This window comes from Thamnophis sirtalis, unplaced genomic scaffold (assembly GCF_051295495.1).
Source record: "Thamnophis sirtalis isolate CommonGarterSnake01/CBP01778 unplaced genomic scaffold, rThaSir2_p1.2 scaffold_14, whole genome shotgun sequence".
Taxonomy (NCBI): Eukaryota; Metazoa; Chordata; class Lepidosauria; order Squamata; family Natricidae; genus Thamnophis; species Thamnophis sirtalis.
Genome location: NW_028261394.1, coordinates 45870739 through 45890197, shown reverse-complemented (window position 1 = coordinate 45890197; position 19459 = coordinate 45870739). Strand labels below are relative to the sequence as shown.

The 19459-nt window shown below is 45.1% G+C and overlaps 1 protein-coding gene across 1 annotated transcript in view; it reads right to left on the bottom strand.

The window, feature by feature from the left end:
* CDH13 (cadherin 13) overlaps positions 1 to 19459 on the bottom strand; it is a 493491-nt gene that overhangs the window by 255477 nt on the left and 218555 nt on the right. Inside the window, exon 4 of the mRNA XM_087729287.1 lies at positions 6589 to 6705. Coding sequence (XP_087585413.1) covers positions 6589 to 6705 — 117 coding nt within the window. The remainder of the gene's footprint in view (positions 1 to 6588; positions 6706 to 19459) is intronic.

Sequence of the window (19459 nt, the reverse complement as noted above, 5' to 3'; positions counted from 1 at the left end):
ACAACAGCACGCACCAAATAAACATCCCTTTTGACCTCGAAGGGGTTAAATGTCTCACAGTTGTGACTTCTCTTCTCAGGAAGCAAACAAACCAAAACAAAAGGTTAAGAATTGCCCCCCCCCCCCCCCCCCCCGGCTTCCTCCTCCCAGGTCACGGCATTTCAAACAAGATAAATATTGGCAGCGATCCTTGATTTGATGCGCTGATATGGTTCATCAAGGCGGCTGCCAATTAGCCCTGGCTCTGTCAGGAAATATCATCTGTTTATTAGGGAGGGCTTATTAGTGAGGAAATTGCAGGCACAAATCAGGTACTCGTGTAAGATTCGGCCATGCGATGTTTTGCCCGCCTTGGTCTCGACTAGCAGAGCAATCAAGCATATCGGTTTGCCAGACGCTGCTGGAAAACACGATTCATAAAAATGCACAATTTGACCTGGGCGTTCACAGTTACTATGGAAGTGGCTGCCTGTAGCGATCAGCAGGGTTTAAAAACATACAGGTAGTCCTCATTTAACAACCACAATTGAGACTATCACTAAACAAAGTGGTCGCTAAAGAGAAAATCACTGAACAAGTGATTATGACCTTGCTCCCCATTCGGTCATTAAGTGAGTCACTAAGTAGAAAAACACAAAAGCAATGAATGGATTTACAACCTCACTCCCCATTCAATGGTCCAAAACTTAGCAAGGAATCACCAGAGAAATAAACTCAACGTTCTCACTCAAGGTTCCGAAGACCAGGCTCAAATTATCCCATTTCAGACACAGCATTCAGGAGAAGGTCTATTGCTGGGAAAAGTGGAAGGAAAGAGAAGAAGGACCAGAAGCAAGGTAGATGTATTCAGTTACATAGATAATGGTGGCAATCATTGGAAGATCTAAAGAACCAGACTGAGCACAGATTGTTATGGGTGGAAAAACCAATCTATGTAAATACTAAGAGTTGACAACCACTTAATGATACATAATCAGCCAGCCAGTCAGTCAACCAGCCAACCAGCCAACCAGCCAACCAGCCAACCAGCCAACCAGCCAACCAGCCAACCAGCCAACCAGCCAACCAGCCAACCAGCCAACCAGCCAGCCAGCCAGCCAGCCAGCCAGCCAGCCAGCCAGCCAGCCAGCCAGCCAGCCAGCCAGCCAGCCAGCCAGCCAGCCAGCCAGCCAGCCAGCCAACCAGCCAGCCAACTAGCCAACCAGCCAGCCAGCCAACCAGACAACCAGCCAACCAGCCAACCAGCCAACCAGCCAACCAGCCAACCAGCCAACCAGCCAACTAGCCAACCAGCCAACCAGCCAGCCAACCAGCCAGCCAGCCAGCCAGCCAGCCAGCCAACCAGCCAGCCAACTAGCCAACCAGCCAGCCAGCCAACCAGACAACCAGCCAACCAGCCAGCCAGCCAGCCAGCCAGCCAACCAGCCAGCCAGCCAACCAGCCAGCCAACTAGCCAACCAGCCAACCAGCCAACCAGCCAACTAGCCAACCAGCCAGCCAGCCAGCCAACCAGCCAGCCAGCCAGCCAGCCAACCAGCCAACCAGCCAACCAGCCAACCAGCCAACCAGCCAGCCAACTAGCCAACCAGCCAGCCAACTAGCCAGCCAACCAACCAACCAACCAACCAACCAACCAGCCAATCCACCAGTGTCCCTTATCACTGTAGGCCTGGGGCAATTGCAAGATCATCTTCTTACTGCTAAGGACTCTCAAAAAAACCCCATCCTTAGTTACATACAAACCCCACCCAGGATCTCCATCATGTTGCCAACTGCCTAGTAACAATGGGATGCTCCAGCTTGACTCCTTCTTGCTACACACTTGGCGACAACAGCCACAAACGCAGATGGCCCGCATGTCGCTTGCTTAGAACAAATCACTTTTTTTTTTCCTGGAGGAAAAAAAAAAGGATGTTTCAGCTCATTCATTTTCCCCGCTCTGACCTGGTGACTAGAACTCATTATAGCATTTTATTGATCAGCCCTGTCGTGTTTGCCCTTATAGAGAATGAGTTCAATAACACTCAATATTACATTTTTATTACACTCGAGTGCTGGGTTCACCTGTGAATATTTTATTCTCTCTCTCCCTTGGGTGATTGCAGACCCAGAGACCCCCCAACCCTGCTAATACTTTCATTATCCAAATGAGGTTGATGGCACACCTTCCTAGTGTCGAGTGCGTTCAACCAGACCCCTACAGTCAATCATTGGGGTGTCATATTTATTTTCCATGCCAAATGAAGAGCAGTAAACTGAAGCTGCGCCAATCTTTCCCGGGGAAAGAAGTGAGAAATGTTTGATTCCAAATCCCAACAAATTAATATCCACTAGACCGATTAGATCCCACAGATTGGGCCTCCTCCGAATTCCATCCGCCGGCCAGTGTCGACTGGCGACCACCCGGAGGAGAGCCTTCTCTGTGGCCGCTCCGACCCTCTGGAATGAACTCCCCGTGGAGATTCGTACCCTCACCACCCTCCAGGCCTTCCGCAAAGCCCTTAAAACCTGGCTGTTCCGACAGGCCTGGGGCTAAAGAGCCGTTGCCCCCGTCTCGAATGGTATGACTGTTGTGTGTTTTTAAATTATATATTGTTATGCTTGCTGTTTTTTAAATTTTTTGTCTGTATCCCCCTTCCCCGGTTCGAGTTGTGAGCCGCCCTGAGTCCCCTTCGGGGGAAAAGGGCGGCATATAAATATAATAAACTGAACTGAACTGAAATATAAACCGGTAGTAGTCCTTGACTTATATCCCTTGATTTAGTGAACGTTCAAAGTTACAACAGCCACTTTAAGACACAAGGCTTAAAGTTGCCAAATCTGGACACCCCTGATTCGGTGGGAAAACAGGGGATTTATAATACAAGGTAGTCCTTGACTTATAACCATTCATTTAGTGAACGTTCAAAGTTACTACCGCATTAAAAAAATGGACTTATGACCACTTACCATATTTTTCGGACTATAAGACGCACCAGGCTTATAGAGTGCTCCTGGGGGGTTAGGGGCGCAAAAATGACCAGTTGTTTGCTCATTTTTGCCCTCCCCAGCCCCCAGGAGCACTCTACAAGCCTCCTAAAGCCTCTGCACATCCATTTTTGCAAAGGGGGCATGGCTTCAGTAGACCAAAAATGGTGTATTCAGTGTATAAGACGCACCCAGATTTTCACCCTCTTTTTTTCAGGGGTGGGGTGGGGAGGTGCATCTTATACTCCAAAAAATACGGTAGCTACAGTTAGTCCTTGATTTACAATCTTTCATTTAGTGAATGTTCAAAGTTACATCAGTCACTTTTAGTAATTAGTAATTTAATAAATTTATATGCCGCCCAATCCCGTAGGACTCCGGGCAGGCTTACAAAAACAAGATAAAAGATAAGAGTTAAAAATAGAAAAAGAGAAACAAATTTAAAAACAACACACCATACATTCCGTCTAGGTGGGGCTGGACCTTGTTCATGAGGTCAACAGCCCCAGGCCTGCTGGAATAGCCAGGTTTTAGTGGCTTTTCGGAAGGCCGGGAGAGTGGGAAGGGTCCGGATCTCTACGGGGTAGATCGTTCCACAGGGCTGGAGCAGAAACAGAGAAGGCCCTCCCCCGAGGGGCCGCCAGCCGGCATTGTCCGGTCGATGGCACCCGGAGAAGGCCCAACCTGTGAGATCTTATCGGCCGTTGGGAGGTATGTGGCAGGAGGCGGTCTCGCAGATATCCAGGTCCTCAGCCATGTAGGGCTTTAAAGGTGATGACTAGCACGTTCGGAGACCAATAGGGAGCCAGTGCAGCTCGCGGAGGATGGGTGTAACATGGGTGTATCTAGGTACACCCGATATCGCTCGCGCGGCTGCATTCTGGACCAACTGTAGTCTCCGCACACTCTTCAGGAGCAGCCTCATGTAGAGCGCAAGGCGTAAGACACAAGGCTTAAAATTGCCAAGGTTCGACGCCCCTGATTCAAGGAGGAAACAAGGGAGTTACAACACAGGCAGCCCTTCGCTCACAATCATTCATTTAATGACCATTCAAGGTTATAACGGCACTGCAAAAAAAGGGACTTGTGACCACTGTTCACACTTATGATTGTTGCTGCATCCTCATGGTGATTAATCCGTAGCACAACAAAACCGCGGTCCACTAAAGCGCGCCCGATTAAAGCGCGTACGTGACGTCATCAGCAGCGCGACAAATAAAATTAAAAATAAATTAAAATTAAAATAAAATTAAAGCAAGCCTATTCACATAAAGGTAAGGGTTAGAGTTAGGGTTAGGTTAAGGGTTAGGGTTAGGTTTAGGGTTACGTTAAGGATTAGGTTTAGGGTTAGGTTTGGGGGGGGGTTAGGTTTAGATTTACGCGTTAATTTTAAGTTTACCGCTCACAGCGTGCTGTTTTCGTCACGCTGTGATGACGTCACGTACGCACTTTCGTCGAGCACGCTTTAGTCTACCGCGGTTTTGTGGTGGAACCGATTAATCAAGAATTAATTAGCGGAAAGGCTAGTTGTGGGTGCTTCATCACTGGAAGTTTTTTTTTAGAAGGGATTGGGGAACGATTTGTCTGAAATGGTATAGGGCCGAGATGGGGAACCTATGTCACATGTGCCAGAGGTGTCATGCAGAGCCCTCTCTGTGGGCACGCGCACCATCGCCAGCTGATCTTCCAGGTTCCATCGCACGCATAGACAGCAGCCAGCTGCTCTCTTCCGGGTTCCAGTGCTCCAGAGGGCGTGCATGCACAAGTCCATTCTCCAGTTTCGGCACTTGGTGCCAAAAAAGTTAACCATCGCTGGTATAGGGTCTCCTGTCTGAGCAGGGGTTGGACTAGAAGACCTCTAAATTCCCTTCCAACACTTGCGATTCCTTTACAGAGAACCTATGGCCTTCCTGCTGGATTTGGTTTCAGCTTTAGGAAGGAGTCTTACGATGCAGCGCTTGTGTCAAAGCTTATTTCTTTCCATCAAAGTTGATCTTTCTTCTGCCACTCGTGAATCAATATTCACAAAATTTCAGCCTTTCTTCTGAATTCCAATTGATCTGGAAGATGATTATTCCCCCCCCCCCCAAAAAAAAATTAATCTTGGCATTCAAGCCCATTTTGTTTACTTTAACTCTTTCTCCCATCACCGGTTCCTCTTTTACAACCCAATCACATCAAGGCGCATTCGGTAACATTCATAATTTCAGCGAAATGCCAGCCTTCATTCCTTCTTTCTGCCCCGAACATTCGCAAATGCTCAGGCTCAGAAATGTACATCAAAGAACAATTCAGTTCCCCGTGCAAAATCGTATCAACATTGCTTTTTTTGGCTGCCTTGATCAATATGCACTTAGATGCTGGTAAAAGGTCACGCAAAAGTTGTTTGCTGTACAATCAGATCAAAATGGATTTTGGGTAGGAATGGGAGCAGATGAAATTGTCAGATTCAGAATGCTCCGCTTAGCTCAGTATTATGCATGCAGACTGACAGCTATTTTCCACTCTTGAGCCTTGAGATGTTTCTCTGTTCCCCTCATTGTGGAAATGCAGGAATCCAGCATGAGATATGGGCAGTCCTCGACTTACGACCATAGTTGAGGCCCAAATTTCTGTCGCTAAGCAAGGCAGTCACTAAGTGAGCTTCGCCACATGTTCTCGCCGCGGTTCTTAAGCAATTCACTGCAGTTTGTTAAGTTACTCATACGGTTGTTAAGTGAATCTGATTGACTTGGCTTTGCGGTAGGGTCTCCTGCTTGAGAGTGGGTTGGACTAGATGACCCCAAAGCAATAGCAATAGCAGTTAGACTTATATACCGCTTCATAGGGCTTTCAGCCCTCTCTAAGCGGTTTACAGAGTCAGCATATCGCCCCCACAGTCTGGGTCCTCATTTCACCCACCTCGGAAGGATGGAAGGCTGAGTCAACCTTGAGCCGGTGAGATTAGAACCGCTGAACTGCAGATAACAGTCAGCTGAAGTGGCCTGCAGTACTGCACCCTAACCACTGCGCCAAAGGTCCGTTTCAACTCTCTTTATTCTGTTCTGCTCTTCAGAAGGATGCAAAAGCAGATCCCATGACATTGCAACCGTCATAAATATGAGTCGGTTGCCAAGTGCCTGAATTTTGGCCATGTAACCATAAGTGTGAAAAACAGTCGTGTCACTTTTTTTCAGCGCTGTTGTACGTTTAAACGGCCACGAAATGAACTGTTGTTAGTCATGAACTATTGCACGTCACATCTGAAGTGTATGCTCACCAATAACTTAACAAGCAGCAGATGTGCAAAAATGCATATTATTTTAAACATAATGTCACTTTCGTAAAAGTTGCAAGATATTATGCATGTACAACGTGGGTGTAACAGAACCAGGAAAAAAAATTTGAGATCTCTAATGAATTGAATTCAAAGGGAAACATTTACTGGAGGAAACTTCAAAACGGAGAGAGAAACTGGGAAGAGGAGAAATTTATAGTTGTTCCTGTTTTAGATATCAAAACAAGTCTCTTTGATTATACTTAAGAAGAAGCACAGAAAACGAAGACAAGGGGCAAAGAGGAAGACTTAAAAACTACCAGCAATCCGCTAAATTTAAGGTGAGAGTAAGTTTTACTTCTTACCTTGCCTACAGGTTTTGGGAATGGAGGTCTCTGATTTTCAGGAATTAAAATTGGAGGTGCAACAATGGACCTTCTTTGCCGTACGTTCCCAGCGCCATCTTCTGCTTTAAAGAGCTCCTAAGAAGGAATGGAACAATGGGTTCAATCAGACCATGGACACCACCATTCATTGTTACTCTTGAAAACAACAACCACAATGTCCATGAGCCTCAGCAAAAAAAATGTGCGTGTGCCAAACCGGCAATAACGCTGGCAGCAACCTACCCCTGGCTTAATGTATTGGATGAATCTTGTCATTGTGGTTTACTAACCACGGTTCATAGAGCTGGGTGTTGCATACAAGTCCGTTCGCTTTTATCAATGAATCATGTCACTAACTGAAAGCATTGCAGGGGTTTTTACTCTGTTATGTTTACAAATAATTCAATGTGCCAAACACCCCCAATATTCCTTCCTTCGCCTATTTTCCTCACAACAACAATCCTGTGAGGTGGGCTGGGCTGAGAGAGAGTGAATGGCCCAATCACCCAGCTGATTTTCATGTCTAAGGCGGGACTAGATCTCACGGTTTCCTGGTAGTGATTGGCCCAAAGTTACCCAGCTGGCTTTGACGCATAAGGTGGGACTAGAACTCACCGTCTCCTGGTGATTGGCCCAAAGTCACCCAGCTGGTTTACTTGCCTAAGGCAGGACTAGAACTCCTTGTCTCCTGGTGATTGGCCCAAAGTCACCTAGTTGGTTTACTTGTCTAAGGTGGAACTAGAACTCACTGTCTGCTGGTGATTGGCCCAAAGTCACCTAGCTGGTTTACTTGCCTAAGGCAGGACTAGAACTCCCTGTCTCCTGGTGATTGGCCCAAAGTCACCTAGTTGGTTTACTTGTCTAAGGTGGAACTAGAACTCACTGTCTGCTGGTGATTGGCCCAAAGTCACCTAGTTGGTTTACTTGCCTAAGGCGGGACTAGAACTCCCTGTCTCCTGGTGATTGGCCCAAAGTCACCTAGTTGGTTTACTTGTCTAAGGCAGGACTAGAACTCCCTGTCTCCTGGTGATTGGCTCAAAGTCACCTAGTTGGTTTACTTGCCTAAGGCAGGAATAGAACTCCCTGTCTCCTGGTGATTGGCCCAAAGTCACCTAGTTGGTTTACTTGTCTAAGGTGGAACTAGAACTCACTGTCTGCTGGTGATTGGCCCAAAGTCACCTAGTTGGTTTACTTGCCTAAGGCGGGACTAGAACTCCCTGTCTCCTGGTGATTGGCCCAAAGTCACCTAGTTGGTTTACTTGTCTAAGGCAGGACTAGAACTCCCTGTCTCCTGGTGATTGGCTCAAAGTCACCTAGTTGGTTTACTTGCCTAAGGCAGGAATAGAACTCCCTGTCTCCTGGTGATTGGCCCAAAGTCACCTAGTTGGTTTACTTGTCTAAGGTGGAACTAGAACTCACTGTCTGCTGGTGATTGGCCCAAAGTCACCTAGTTGGTTTACTTGCCTAAGGCGGGACTAGAACTCCCTGTCTCCTGGTGATTGGCCCAAAGTCACCTAGCTGGTTTACTTGCCTAAGGCAGGACTAGAACTCCCTGTCTCCTGGTGATTGGCTCAAAGTCACCTAGTTGGTTTACTTGCCTAAGGCAGGACTAGAACTCCCTGTCTCCTGGTGATTGGCCCAAAGTCACCTAGTTGGTTTACTTGTCTAAGGTGGAACTAGAACTCACTGTCTGCTGGTGATTGGCCCAAAGTCACCTAGTTGGTTTACTTGCCTAAGGCGGGACTAGAACTCCCTGTCTCCTGGTGATTGGCCCAAAGTCACCTAGTTGGTTTACTTGTCTAAGGTGGAACTAGAACTCACTGTCTGCTGGTGATTGGCCCAAAGTCACCCAGTTGATTAACTTGCCTAAGGCAGGACTAGAACTCCTTGTCTCCTGGTGATTGGCCCAAAGTCACCTAGCTGATTTACTTGCTTAAGGCGGGACTAGAACTCCCTGTCTCCTGGTGATTGGCCCAAAGTCACCTAGCTGGTTTTCTTGCCTAAGGCAGGACTAGAACTCCTTGTCTCCTGGTGATTGGCCCAAAGTCACCTAGCTGATTTACTTGCTTAAGGCAGGACTAGAACTCCCTGTCTCCTGGTGATTTGCCCAAAGTCACCTAGCTGGTTTACTTGCCTAAGGTGGAACTAGAACTCCCTGTCTTCTGGTGATTGGCCCAAAGTCACCTAGCTGGTTTACTTGCCTAAGGCGGGACTAGAACTCCCTGTCTCCTGGTGATTGGCCCAAAGTCACCTAGCTGGTTTTCTTGCCTAAGGCAGGACTAGAACTCCTTGTCTCCTGGTGATTGGCCCAAAGTCACCTAGCTGATTTACTTGCTTAAGGCAGGACTAGAACTCCCTGTCTCCTGGTGATTTGCCCAAAGTCACCTAGCTGGTTTACTTGCCTAAGGTGGAACTAGAACTCCCTGTCTTCTGGTGATTGGCCCAAAGTCACCTAGCTGGTTTACTTGCCTAAGGCGGGACTAGAACTCCCTGTCTCCTGGTGATTGGCCCAAAGTCACCTAGTTGGTTTACTTGTCTAAGGTGGGACTAGAACTCACCGTCTGCTGGTGATTGGCCCAAAGTCACCTAGTTGATTAACTTGCCTAAGGCAGGACTAGAACTCCTTGTCTCCTGGTGATTGGCCCAAAGTCACCTAGTTGGTTTACTTGTCTAAGGAGGAACTAGAACTCACCGTCTCCTGGTGATTGGCCCAAAGTCACCTAGCTGGTTTACTTGCCTAAGGTGGGACTAGAACTCCTTGTCTCCTGGTGATTGGCCCAAAGTCACCTAGCTGGTTTACTTGCTTAAGGCGGGACTAGAACTCCCTGTCTCCTGGTGATTGGCTCAACGTCACCTAGCTGGTTTTCTTGCCTAAGGTGGGACTAGAATTCACTGACTACTCCTGTTTTCTAGTCTGGTGCCTTCACCACTAGGCCAAACCTACTTTTTTCGTTTGTTTAAATTTAAATTAAATGGGGAGCAATCTCCCCCGTTAATAATCCAAAATCCTGTTCTCTGACATCTACCATATGTCGTCGGCCAATTCGACACAGACGTTAGCGGTTGTTGACATCCCTTTCCATCCATCTCCTGCCTTTTCTGATTTTTGCAGCCCTGATCCGCTACTCCTACGTTTTCCCTTTATTCTTGTTCAATTAAGTTCACACGCAATTTCTGCACCATATTTTGTTTTGGCTTACTCGGAGAATGATTCATGCAAGCGATGTAGCCTTTATCACAATATTATGTGGTGACGTGGATTTGTTTAACTGCTAATATTACAGTGCCAAATTCTAGGTGTAACCTTACTTTAAATTGGTCGATTTTTTTCTCTCTCCCCTCATTGGTCTTTTTGAGTAACTTGCGGGTAGGATGGGAGGAGTTGAAAAAAGAGGTTTTTTAAAATGTGTGATGTTGTCTTAGCTCTAATTATTACTATTAATTGAGAAAGACTAGGTCTATAATTTAAACTACAGATCCCATTTGGGAATCAGACTTTCTGACTGCACTAATTAATAGGGTGTATTTTTCTGTTGCAATCTTAATTCGTACTATTGCCACTTAAAAACGTTCAGTGCTACGGTTTTCAGCCTGCATGCATCCCTGGATGTATTTATTTCTTACCAGATTCAAAGCCCACCGATTTACACAAACCTTCACAGCAGTTTACAGCATTTCAAAACGAGACAAAACATCAAACAACAGAACGGTACAATTGGGATCCCGTTTTATCGTTTTCACGTTCAGAATAATTGGTAAAAGTACGGATGGAGGAGAAGGTTTACAGCTCAGGGTTGAAAGGAGGAGGCCTTGGTGCTCCCTGAGTTGGGGGTTTTCTTGCAGACGTTTCAGGATGCAACTAGATAACATCATCAGTGCTAGGAGGAAGTGAGGTTTGTAGAGGGGAGGAAGAGTAGTAGGTAGACTGTGGGGTCCTTGATGCACACTGAGCTTTTTTTTTTTTTTTAGACGTTTCATTAAACAGCGATGAGGTTACCTAGGTTGGTAATGAAATGTCTACAAGAAAACAACCAAGCTCAGAGAGCACCAAGGATTCATCCATCCATCCATCCATGTATCCATCCATGTATCCATCCATCCATCCATCTACCTATCTATCTATCCTATCTATCTGTCCATCCATCCATCCATCCATCCATCCATCCATCCATCCATCCATCCCTCTCTCTCTCTCTCTCTCTCTCTCTATCTATCTATCTATCTATCTATTTATCTATCTATCTATCTCTATCTATCCTATCTATCTATCCTATCCATCCATCCATCCATCCATCCATCCATCCATCCATCCATCCATCCATCCCATCTATCTATCCGTCGGTCAGTCCATCCCTATCTATCCATCCATCCATCCATCTACCTATCTATCTATCCTATCTATCTGTCCATCCATTCATCCATATCTATCTATCTATCTATCTATCTATCTATCTATCTATCTATCTATCTATCTATCTATCATCTATCTATCTCTATCGTATCTATCTATCTATCTATCTATCTATCTATCTATCATCTATCTATATCTATCCTATCTATCTATCTATCTATCTATCTATCTATCTATCTATCTATCTATCTATCTATCCATCCATCCATCAGTCCATCCATCCATCTATCTATCTATCCTATCTGTCCATCCATCCATCCATCCATCCATCTCTATCTATCTTCTATCTATCTATCTATCTATCTATCTATCTATCTATCTATCTATCTATCTATCTATCTATCTATCTATCTATCTATCTATCCATCCATCCATCCATCCATCCATCCATCCATCCATCCATCCATCCATCCATCTATCATCTACCTGTCCTATCTATCTATCTATCTATCTATCTATCTATCTATCTATCTATCTATCTATCTATCTATCTATCTATCTATCTATCTATCTATCTATCTATCCTATCCTATCCTATCCTATCCTATCCTATCCTATCCTATCTATCTATCCTATTTATTTGTCCATCTATCCATCCATCCATCTATCTATCATCTATCTATCAACTATCATTCGTAAAATTTATTAGCCGTCCATCTTAACCACAAGGTAACTCTAGGTAGCTTACAATATTAAAACTTGTAAAAGTCCTCTGGTTTTTAGGCGTTAGACTTTTGATCTATATTTGACCACATTCTACAAGCTAATATATTGATTCATTTTTTGGGGGCGGGGGACAGGGAGGGAAAATCCTGACCATTATTGAGGGTTTGTCAAGATCAGACATAGCCTCTCCAATTGGCTTGTTTATCTCTCCACCTATCTGCCTGGGAAATCTCCCAGGGACCCTAATGTCTTTTACAATTTAAATGAACGGCCAGCCTGCCTACTACTAACAAGCCCCATTATTCTTCACAACAAAATCTTCATTACGAGTTGTCAAGGGAATGAGTGAAAGCCCGGACTATCATCTATCACCATGAGAACCCAACTCATCCTTGGTGAGACGATCCATATGTATCCCATTATGGCTGACCAAGGGAGCAGTGGTTTATTTCTGTTTGATGCCCAGTAATATATGAGTTCAGCTCGGTTTGATAGAGCAGAAATGAAGCAATAACATTTTCCCATAGTCTTAAATTAATAAAATTCACTTTCCAATTTGGCGGAATCCCCAATGGCAATTGAAAGGAAATAGCTCCAGTTTCCTGATGCCACAAAAACAGCCTGAAGCTGGAAACGGTTCAAACGTTTTGGGGGGGGATAGTTGACTTTTAGAAGATTTAAGGCATGGGTCCTCAAATTACGGCCTGCGGCCCATCGAAGCCATTAATGCAGCCCGCAAAGGACCACGAGGCTGCGCCACCCACATCACCCCGCCTACCCTTCGGCCGAGCGCTGGACTTACATTTGGAAGCCCCACAGGCTAGAACTGAAAGATAAGGCCAACAATTTTGGCCTGCAGAGACATTCTGGAGGCAAGGGAGGTGAAGAAGGGACGCACGGATGCCCAAGGAGGCCAAAAACGGGCTGTTTTCACCCGTTTTTTGCCTGCAGAATGCTTCTGGAAGCGGGGGAGGTGAGCAACAGGGCGCACAGATTCCCCGGGAGGCCAAAAACAGGGCCGTTTTTCACCTCCCCCACCGAGAGAGAGAGAGAGAGAGAGAGAGAGAAAGAGAAAGAGAGAAAGAGACAGAGACACACAGAGAGATTGAGATTTGTTGATTGTAAACTCCTTGGGGCTAAGAAGAACTTCTGCAAAACCGAATTTCCTGAACCACTAGACTCCTAAACAACTGAAAAAAACAATCTAGTAAAAAGAAAAGTCAACCAAAACAGCAACATGCAACAAAAGTAAATAAAACACCTCCAGCAGCAAAACAAATAAAAGTTTAATTTGTTTGCGTTGTTTAATGCAGTGGTCTCCAACCTTGGCAACTTTAATAGCAATAGCAGTTAGACTTATATACCGCTTCATAGGGCTTTCAGCCCTCTCTAAGCGGTTTTACAGAGTCAGCATATCGCCCCCCACAGTCTGGGTCCTCATTTCACCCACCTCGGAAGGATGGAAGGCTGAGTCAACCTTGAGCCGGTGAGATTAGAACCGCTGAACTGCAGATAACAGTCAGCTGAAGTGGCCTGCAGTACTGCACCCTAACCACTGGCTGAGGAACTCTGGGAGTTGAAGTCCACAAGTCTTAAAGTTGCCACGGTCGGAGACCACTGGTTTAATGGGCTGTTAAACTGGCCACGCCCCAACCAGTCACATGACCACCTAGCCATGCCCACCCAGCTGGTCTGCCCCCCCCACCGACATTCTGAGTGACTGTGCATTGGCCCCCTGTTTAAGATGTTTGAAGACCCCTGATTTAAGGGGAGTTGAGAGGTAGTGACAAATCGTTTTCCCTCAGGAAAGTTTCATTTTATTAAAAAAAAAAAAATCAAAATGCCAAAACTCCAAAAAGAGAAAAGAAATGACAAGATTAAAATGTCAAAATCCTCTCTTAACAAACTATTATTCTATTCAACTCGCAGAAAGTTTGCCACGCCTTCTGATCTATTCCAACACTATCCCAGCATCATTCCCAATATTAACCCTGATTCATCCTAGGAGACAGTGAGATTTTACGGGAACGCAGGGAAAGGAATTTGAAGTCAGACCTAAATCACCAGTAAGAGGCAGAAACGCTTATTTTGATTTGCATTAAAAAAAAAACGAAATTAAAAAAATAACAATAATGAAACACAACTCCTAGTTTGCTTCCTATTCATTTGAGAACTTTCCTCTTCTTTCTTGTTTTGTTTTTAAAACATGATACAATGATACTTAGGAGGAAGTGTGCACTCTATACAAGGTTATGGACCTCCTGTTTAGACAAGAATCAATAAAGGGATGGGGAACCCTGGAGTTGGTTCAAGGCATCTTTAGCGATTTGTTATGTCCGATTGTGGCAGCTACACTGCCAGATTAATGGGGAAATTGATCTTGCCTGGAATGCAATAAGTTTTTGCCTTCAAAGAGATGCTCGGGATATAATTAATATCTGTCCAGGATAAAAAGAAAAGTCTTCTTTAAATTAAGGGCAGCTCTGAGCTTCAGTTTATCCATCATGTTCTTTCCTTAGCAATAATCTAGAGCAGGGATTCCCAATAGAATAGGATAGGATAAGAATAAGAATAAGAAGAATAGAATAAGAATAAGAATAAGAATAAGAATAAGAATAAGAATAAGAATAAGAATAAGAATAAGAATAAGAATAAGAATAAGAATAAGAATAAGAATAAGAATAAGAATAAGAATAAGAATAAGAATAAGAAGAATAGAATAAGAATAAAAATAGAATAAGAATAGAATAAGAATAAGAATAAGAAACATAGAATTGAATAAGAATAGAATAGAATAAGAATAGAACAGAACAGAACAGAACAGCATAAAGAATAGAGATTCACTTAACAGTTGGGGCAAGAAAAGCCATAAACCAGGCCAAAATTCGCTTAACAAAGATTTCAGTTAGCCACAGAATTATTGGGCTTAATTGTGGTGATAGAGTGTTGGAAGAAACGTCCTTCTGGGTTCGGTTCCAAGTGGGGAGAAAAGACACTGGAAACATGGAGGCTGCTTGGAAAGATGGTTTAATGGTGGATAGGATCCCACGGCTTGAGCTCCTGAGCAGAAAAGGGGGATCCCATGCTTCCAGATGTTGGGTGAAGAAGAAAAGAGAGAGCGAGATGCTGAAAGTCCCTGGTTTTATGCCCTCTCTGAAGCTGAAGAGGGAACTCTTTGTTATGTAGAATAGGCTGACTCACGTCTTTTAATGTCCCATTGACAAAGGTGGGGGCTATTAAGAGTCAGTCAGCTTCCTGCCTAAAAACACCTTTCTCCATTTCTTATCCAGGAAAATATAATATTCTGCCTTTTTCAATATTTCCCGGGGATATTTCATTTTTCTAGGAGAGGTTTTTGTTTTAACTTCCTACAATAGGTCAACAGCTACCTGTAGAAAACTGACAAGCAAGCCCATGCCGTTATCCTGGATTGCATGTTGATAGTTAATGCTTTCCAAATATTTGCCAAATCCTTATTTGTTTTATTCAAACAATCTCGCACTGTTGAACAACTGGTTTTGAAAACTCAGCCAGTACATCATACTCAAGAGGGCCGTACATCCGTGCAAGAGAACAGCTGCTTAACTAAATCAGAGATCAATTACTCCTTTTTTAAAAATATAAAGAGCTGTTTGCGTACACACACCTGCCTGGGAACAAGCCCCCCCCCCCTTTCCCACTTCCCCGCTTCTCCTGACAACTCTCAGTAAAGACCCCAGTTTTCATCAGAACAAAGTAAACCGAAGGTGGTTTATTTATTATTGCTTTTTAAAACAAAAACGGAAAGAAAAATCCGAAACACAAAGATAATTATAATGCAAATCCGTTCAAAAAAACAACTGTATCTAAAAAGTGCTTTGAAGGTGAAAGAAAAAAAAAGGGGGGGGGATAAATATACCCTTGTAGCTATTTTACAGTGACAATATAGTTAGTTCTGCTGAAGAGGTCCAGCATCCTCCTTCTACAGTTTCCTAAAGGCTGGGGGTCGAAGCCAGGGGTACCCAAACTTCTCGACTCATCATTTAGCAATGCAATTCCTGAAAATAAATAACTTTTAAAACGAATAACGTTCGTCCATTTGGATCAGGCCGTATGAGTATCATATAGCATTGTAGATGCAAAATAAATAAGTATACGTATTTATCTTTATCTGAGATTGTTCTTGTTACTTGATTATCCTCCTCCTCCACTCCCTCCTTTTGCCACTGCTTCTCCTCTTTTCTCCTTCTCCACTATCCCTCCCCTCCCTCCTCCCTCTCTTTGCCAATTCCACTCCTTCTAGCACTGACGATATTACCTAGTTGGGTCACAAAAGAACACAACCAAGCTCAGAGGCCATCTAGGACCCCACAAACCTATAATGGGGACTTGGTTTAATCAATAATCCTCCTCCTCCTCCCTCCTTCTCCACTACCACTCCTTATTTCTCTTCCTCCACCTCCTTTTTACCACCGCTTCTCCTTCTCTTTCTTTCTTTCTTTCTCCTCCTGCACTATCATTCCTTCCCCCTCCTCTTCCTCCTCTTTCACCACTGCTTCTCCTCCTCTTCTCCTTCACTACCACTCCTCCTCCCTCCTCCTCCTCTTTCACCACTGTTTTTCCTCCTCTTTTCTTTCTCCACTACTACTCCTTCCTCCTCCTCCTCCTCCTCCTCCTCCTCCTCCTCCTCCTTTCACCACTGTTTCTCCTCCTCTTCTCTTCTCCACTACCACTCCTTCCTCCTCCTCCTTCTCCTCCTCCTCCTCTTTCACCACTATTTCTCCTCCTCCTCTTCTTCTTCTCCACTACCACTCCTTCCTCCTCCTCCTCCCCTCCCCCTCCTCCTCCTCTTTCACCACTGCTTCTCCCCCTCTTCTCCTTCACTACCACTCCTTCCTCCTCCTCCTCCTCTTTCACCACTATTTCTCCTCCTCTTCTTCTTCTCCACTACCACTCCTTCCTCCTCCTCCTCCTCCTCCTTCACCACTGTTTTTCCTCCTCTTCTCTTTCTCCACTACCACTCCTCCTCCTCCTCCTCCTCCTCCTCCTCCTCCTCCTCCTCTTTCACCACTGATTCTCCCCCTCTTCTCCTCCTCCACTATCACTCCTTCCTCCTCCTCCTCCTTGCTGTTTAAGCATAAATTATTCTCTAGGACAACTAGGGGGGGGGGAGAGGGAAGCAAAAAATATGTTTGGATTGGCTGTTGTTTTTAGCCACCAACACGGACAAGCGATTTCTTCAATCATTATTTACATTACTGGGCCTATTTTCATTTGAGCCAGCTGTAAATTCTGCCTACGGCTGAGATGATGGCGTGCTGCTCATTAAACAGAACAATTGCGCAAGGCTACACCAACCATTAAATGTATCCTGGGTGATCAGGCGTGCAACGGCCTAACCAAAAGAAATTTAACTGGTCTGACCTCTCAACTGGGGTCTTCAGAGAGCAATCATTTTTTTAAATTAATATTATTCTTGAAAAAAAGAGGAAAAAAAACCCTACATATGGATCATGCGTCTATGTTTATTTTAGATGATTCGTCAATGCTTTGATGTAAAGGGCTAAGCGATCTTTTTGGTTATCATATTAATGTATTATTCTCATTGTGTTCTTTTATCATTTTTTAATTATACTAAAATAACCAACCAACCAGGGAAGCACAGCAGGAGACCCTGTTGTGGCCCAGCAGGAGCTGTTGGAGCTGCCACCAGACTCCGACAGCGTGGGGCCCTATGAGTCGGCTCTGGAGGATGTGGAGGACCCTGGACAGGGTTCCGACTCCAAGCAGGGCACAGAGAGTCTGGTTGGCCACCAGGAGGCACCTGAGCCTTGGACCAGTGGGGAGGAGACAAGGGAGAGTGAGCCGGACGCCAGCAGCGAGTTGTTCCTGGATTCCCGGCACCGAAGAGCTCATAGGCGTCAGGAACAGTTGCGCAGTTACAGGAGGTAATTGCACTCAGCTGGTGGTCATTAGGCTCCTCTCCAGACTATAAAAAGACTGCTTGTGCACACGGCCCTCTTGCGGAAGTCAACACAGGAACGAATGTTGGAGAACATTTTTGTGAGCTTGGCAGGCTGCATTGCTGCCAGGGCTTATCAGTGCTGGATTGCTGCCAAGGACCTGTCTCTCTGTTAATAAATTGTGTAAAGTATCTTTGGCTCGGAGTGTGCTTTGGTGTGGAACGTGGGGGGTCAGAACAAGATCCTCTACCACTTCAGACAAATGGTTGTCCAATCTCTTCTTAAAAACCTCTAATGTTGGAGCACCCACAAGTTCTGGAAGCAAATCATTCCATTGTTCTCACTGTTAGGAAGTTTCTTCTTAGTTCTAGATTGTTTCTCTCCTTGAATAGTTTCCATCCGTTGCTTCTTGTCCTGTTCTCAGGTACTTTGGATAATAGGTTGACCCCTTCTTCTTTCGGGCAGTCCCTCAAATATTGGGAGACTGCTGTCATGTCTCCCCTGGTCCTTCTTTTCTTTAAACTAGACATATCCAATTACTATCAGGCTCAGTGGCTAAGATGCTGAGCTTGTTGATCAGAAATATCAGCAGCTCGGTGGTTCGAATCCCTAGTGCCGCGTAATGGAGTGAGCTCCTGTGACTTGTCCCAGCTTCTGCCAACCTAGCAGTTCAGAAGCACGTAAAAATGCAAGTAGAAAAAATAGGGACCACCTTTGGTGGGAACTGTCAGGCGCTCCTTCGTTTAATAATCAAGAAAGAAACCACTCAACTCCATGCTTTAGAATTAAGTGTACTTTTACTAATTACAAACGATGAGTAGCAAAGCAAAGCTGAGTCTGAGTAAAAAGGCGCGAAAGAGATAGATATCATGTATAATTCAATCCCCTCCCCTTGGCACCCCATGTCATAGTCCAATAATAATTCACTCAACCGTCAGGTGGGAGATGTCTTCAAAAAGCATCATCAGGGTCGAATGCTGGACAGTTGGCCTTGGCGGGAAACTCCCCTCTTCCACATGGACAGATAGATGGTCAGGACAGCTCCTAATAACAATCCTCCAGTACATAATGATTCCCCTCCCAAATACCACATCCCCCTTCCCGTTTCAATTGGAGCCAAAAAACAGCAGCGAAGCAGAGGCTGACAGTAACACCATTCAGTCATGCCATCCACATGACCACGGAGACGTCTTTGGACAGCGCTGGCTCTTCGGCTCTGAAATGCAGATGAATATCGCCCCCTAGAGTTGGGAATGACTAACACATATGTGCGAGGGGAACCTTTACCATAGCCAATTTCTGCAAATATTCTTCATATGTTTTAGCCACCATATCCTCCAGAACTTGAGAGACCGCCTACTGCCAATTACCTCCACTAGACCGATCAGATCGCATAGATTAGGCCTCCTCCGAATTCCATCAATGAGCCAATGTCATCTGGCAACTACCCGGAGGAGAGCCTTCTCGGTGGCTGCTCCGACCCTCTGGAACGAACTCCCCATGGAGATTCGTACCCTCACCACCCTCCAGGCCTTCCACAAAGCCCTTAAAACCTGGCTGTTTCGACAGGCCTGGGGCTAAACAACCGTTGCCCCTATCTCGAATGGTATGATTGTTGTGCTTTTAAATTATGTATTGTTTTGTGTTGGTGTTAAACTGTTTGTATCCCCCTTCCCTTGCTCAACTTGTGAGCCGCCCTGAGTCCCCTCAGGGAAAAGGGTGGCATACAAATAAATAAAGTATAAACTATAAAAACTATAAACTGTCCATTTTTTTGGGGGGGGGGAAATCAAACCACCAGATCTTCCCCCCCCCTTTAGCCAATGTGTTA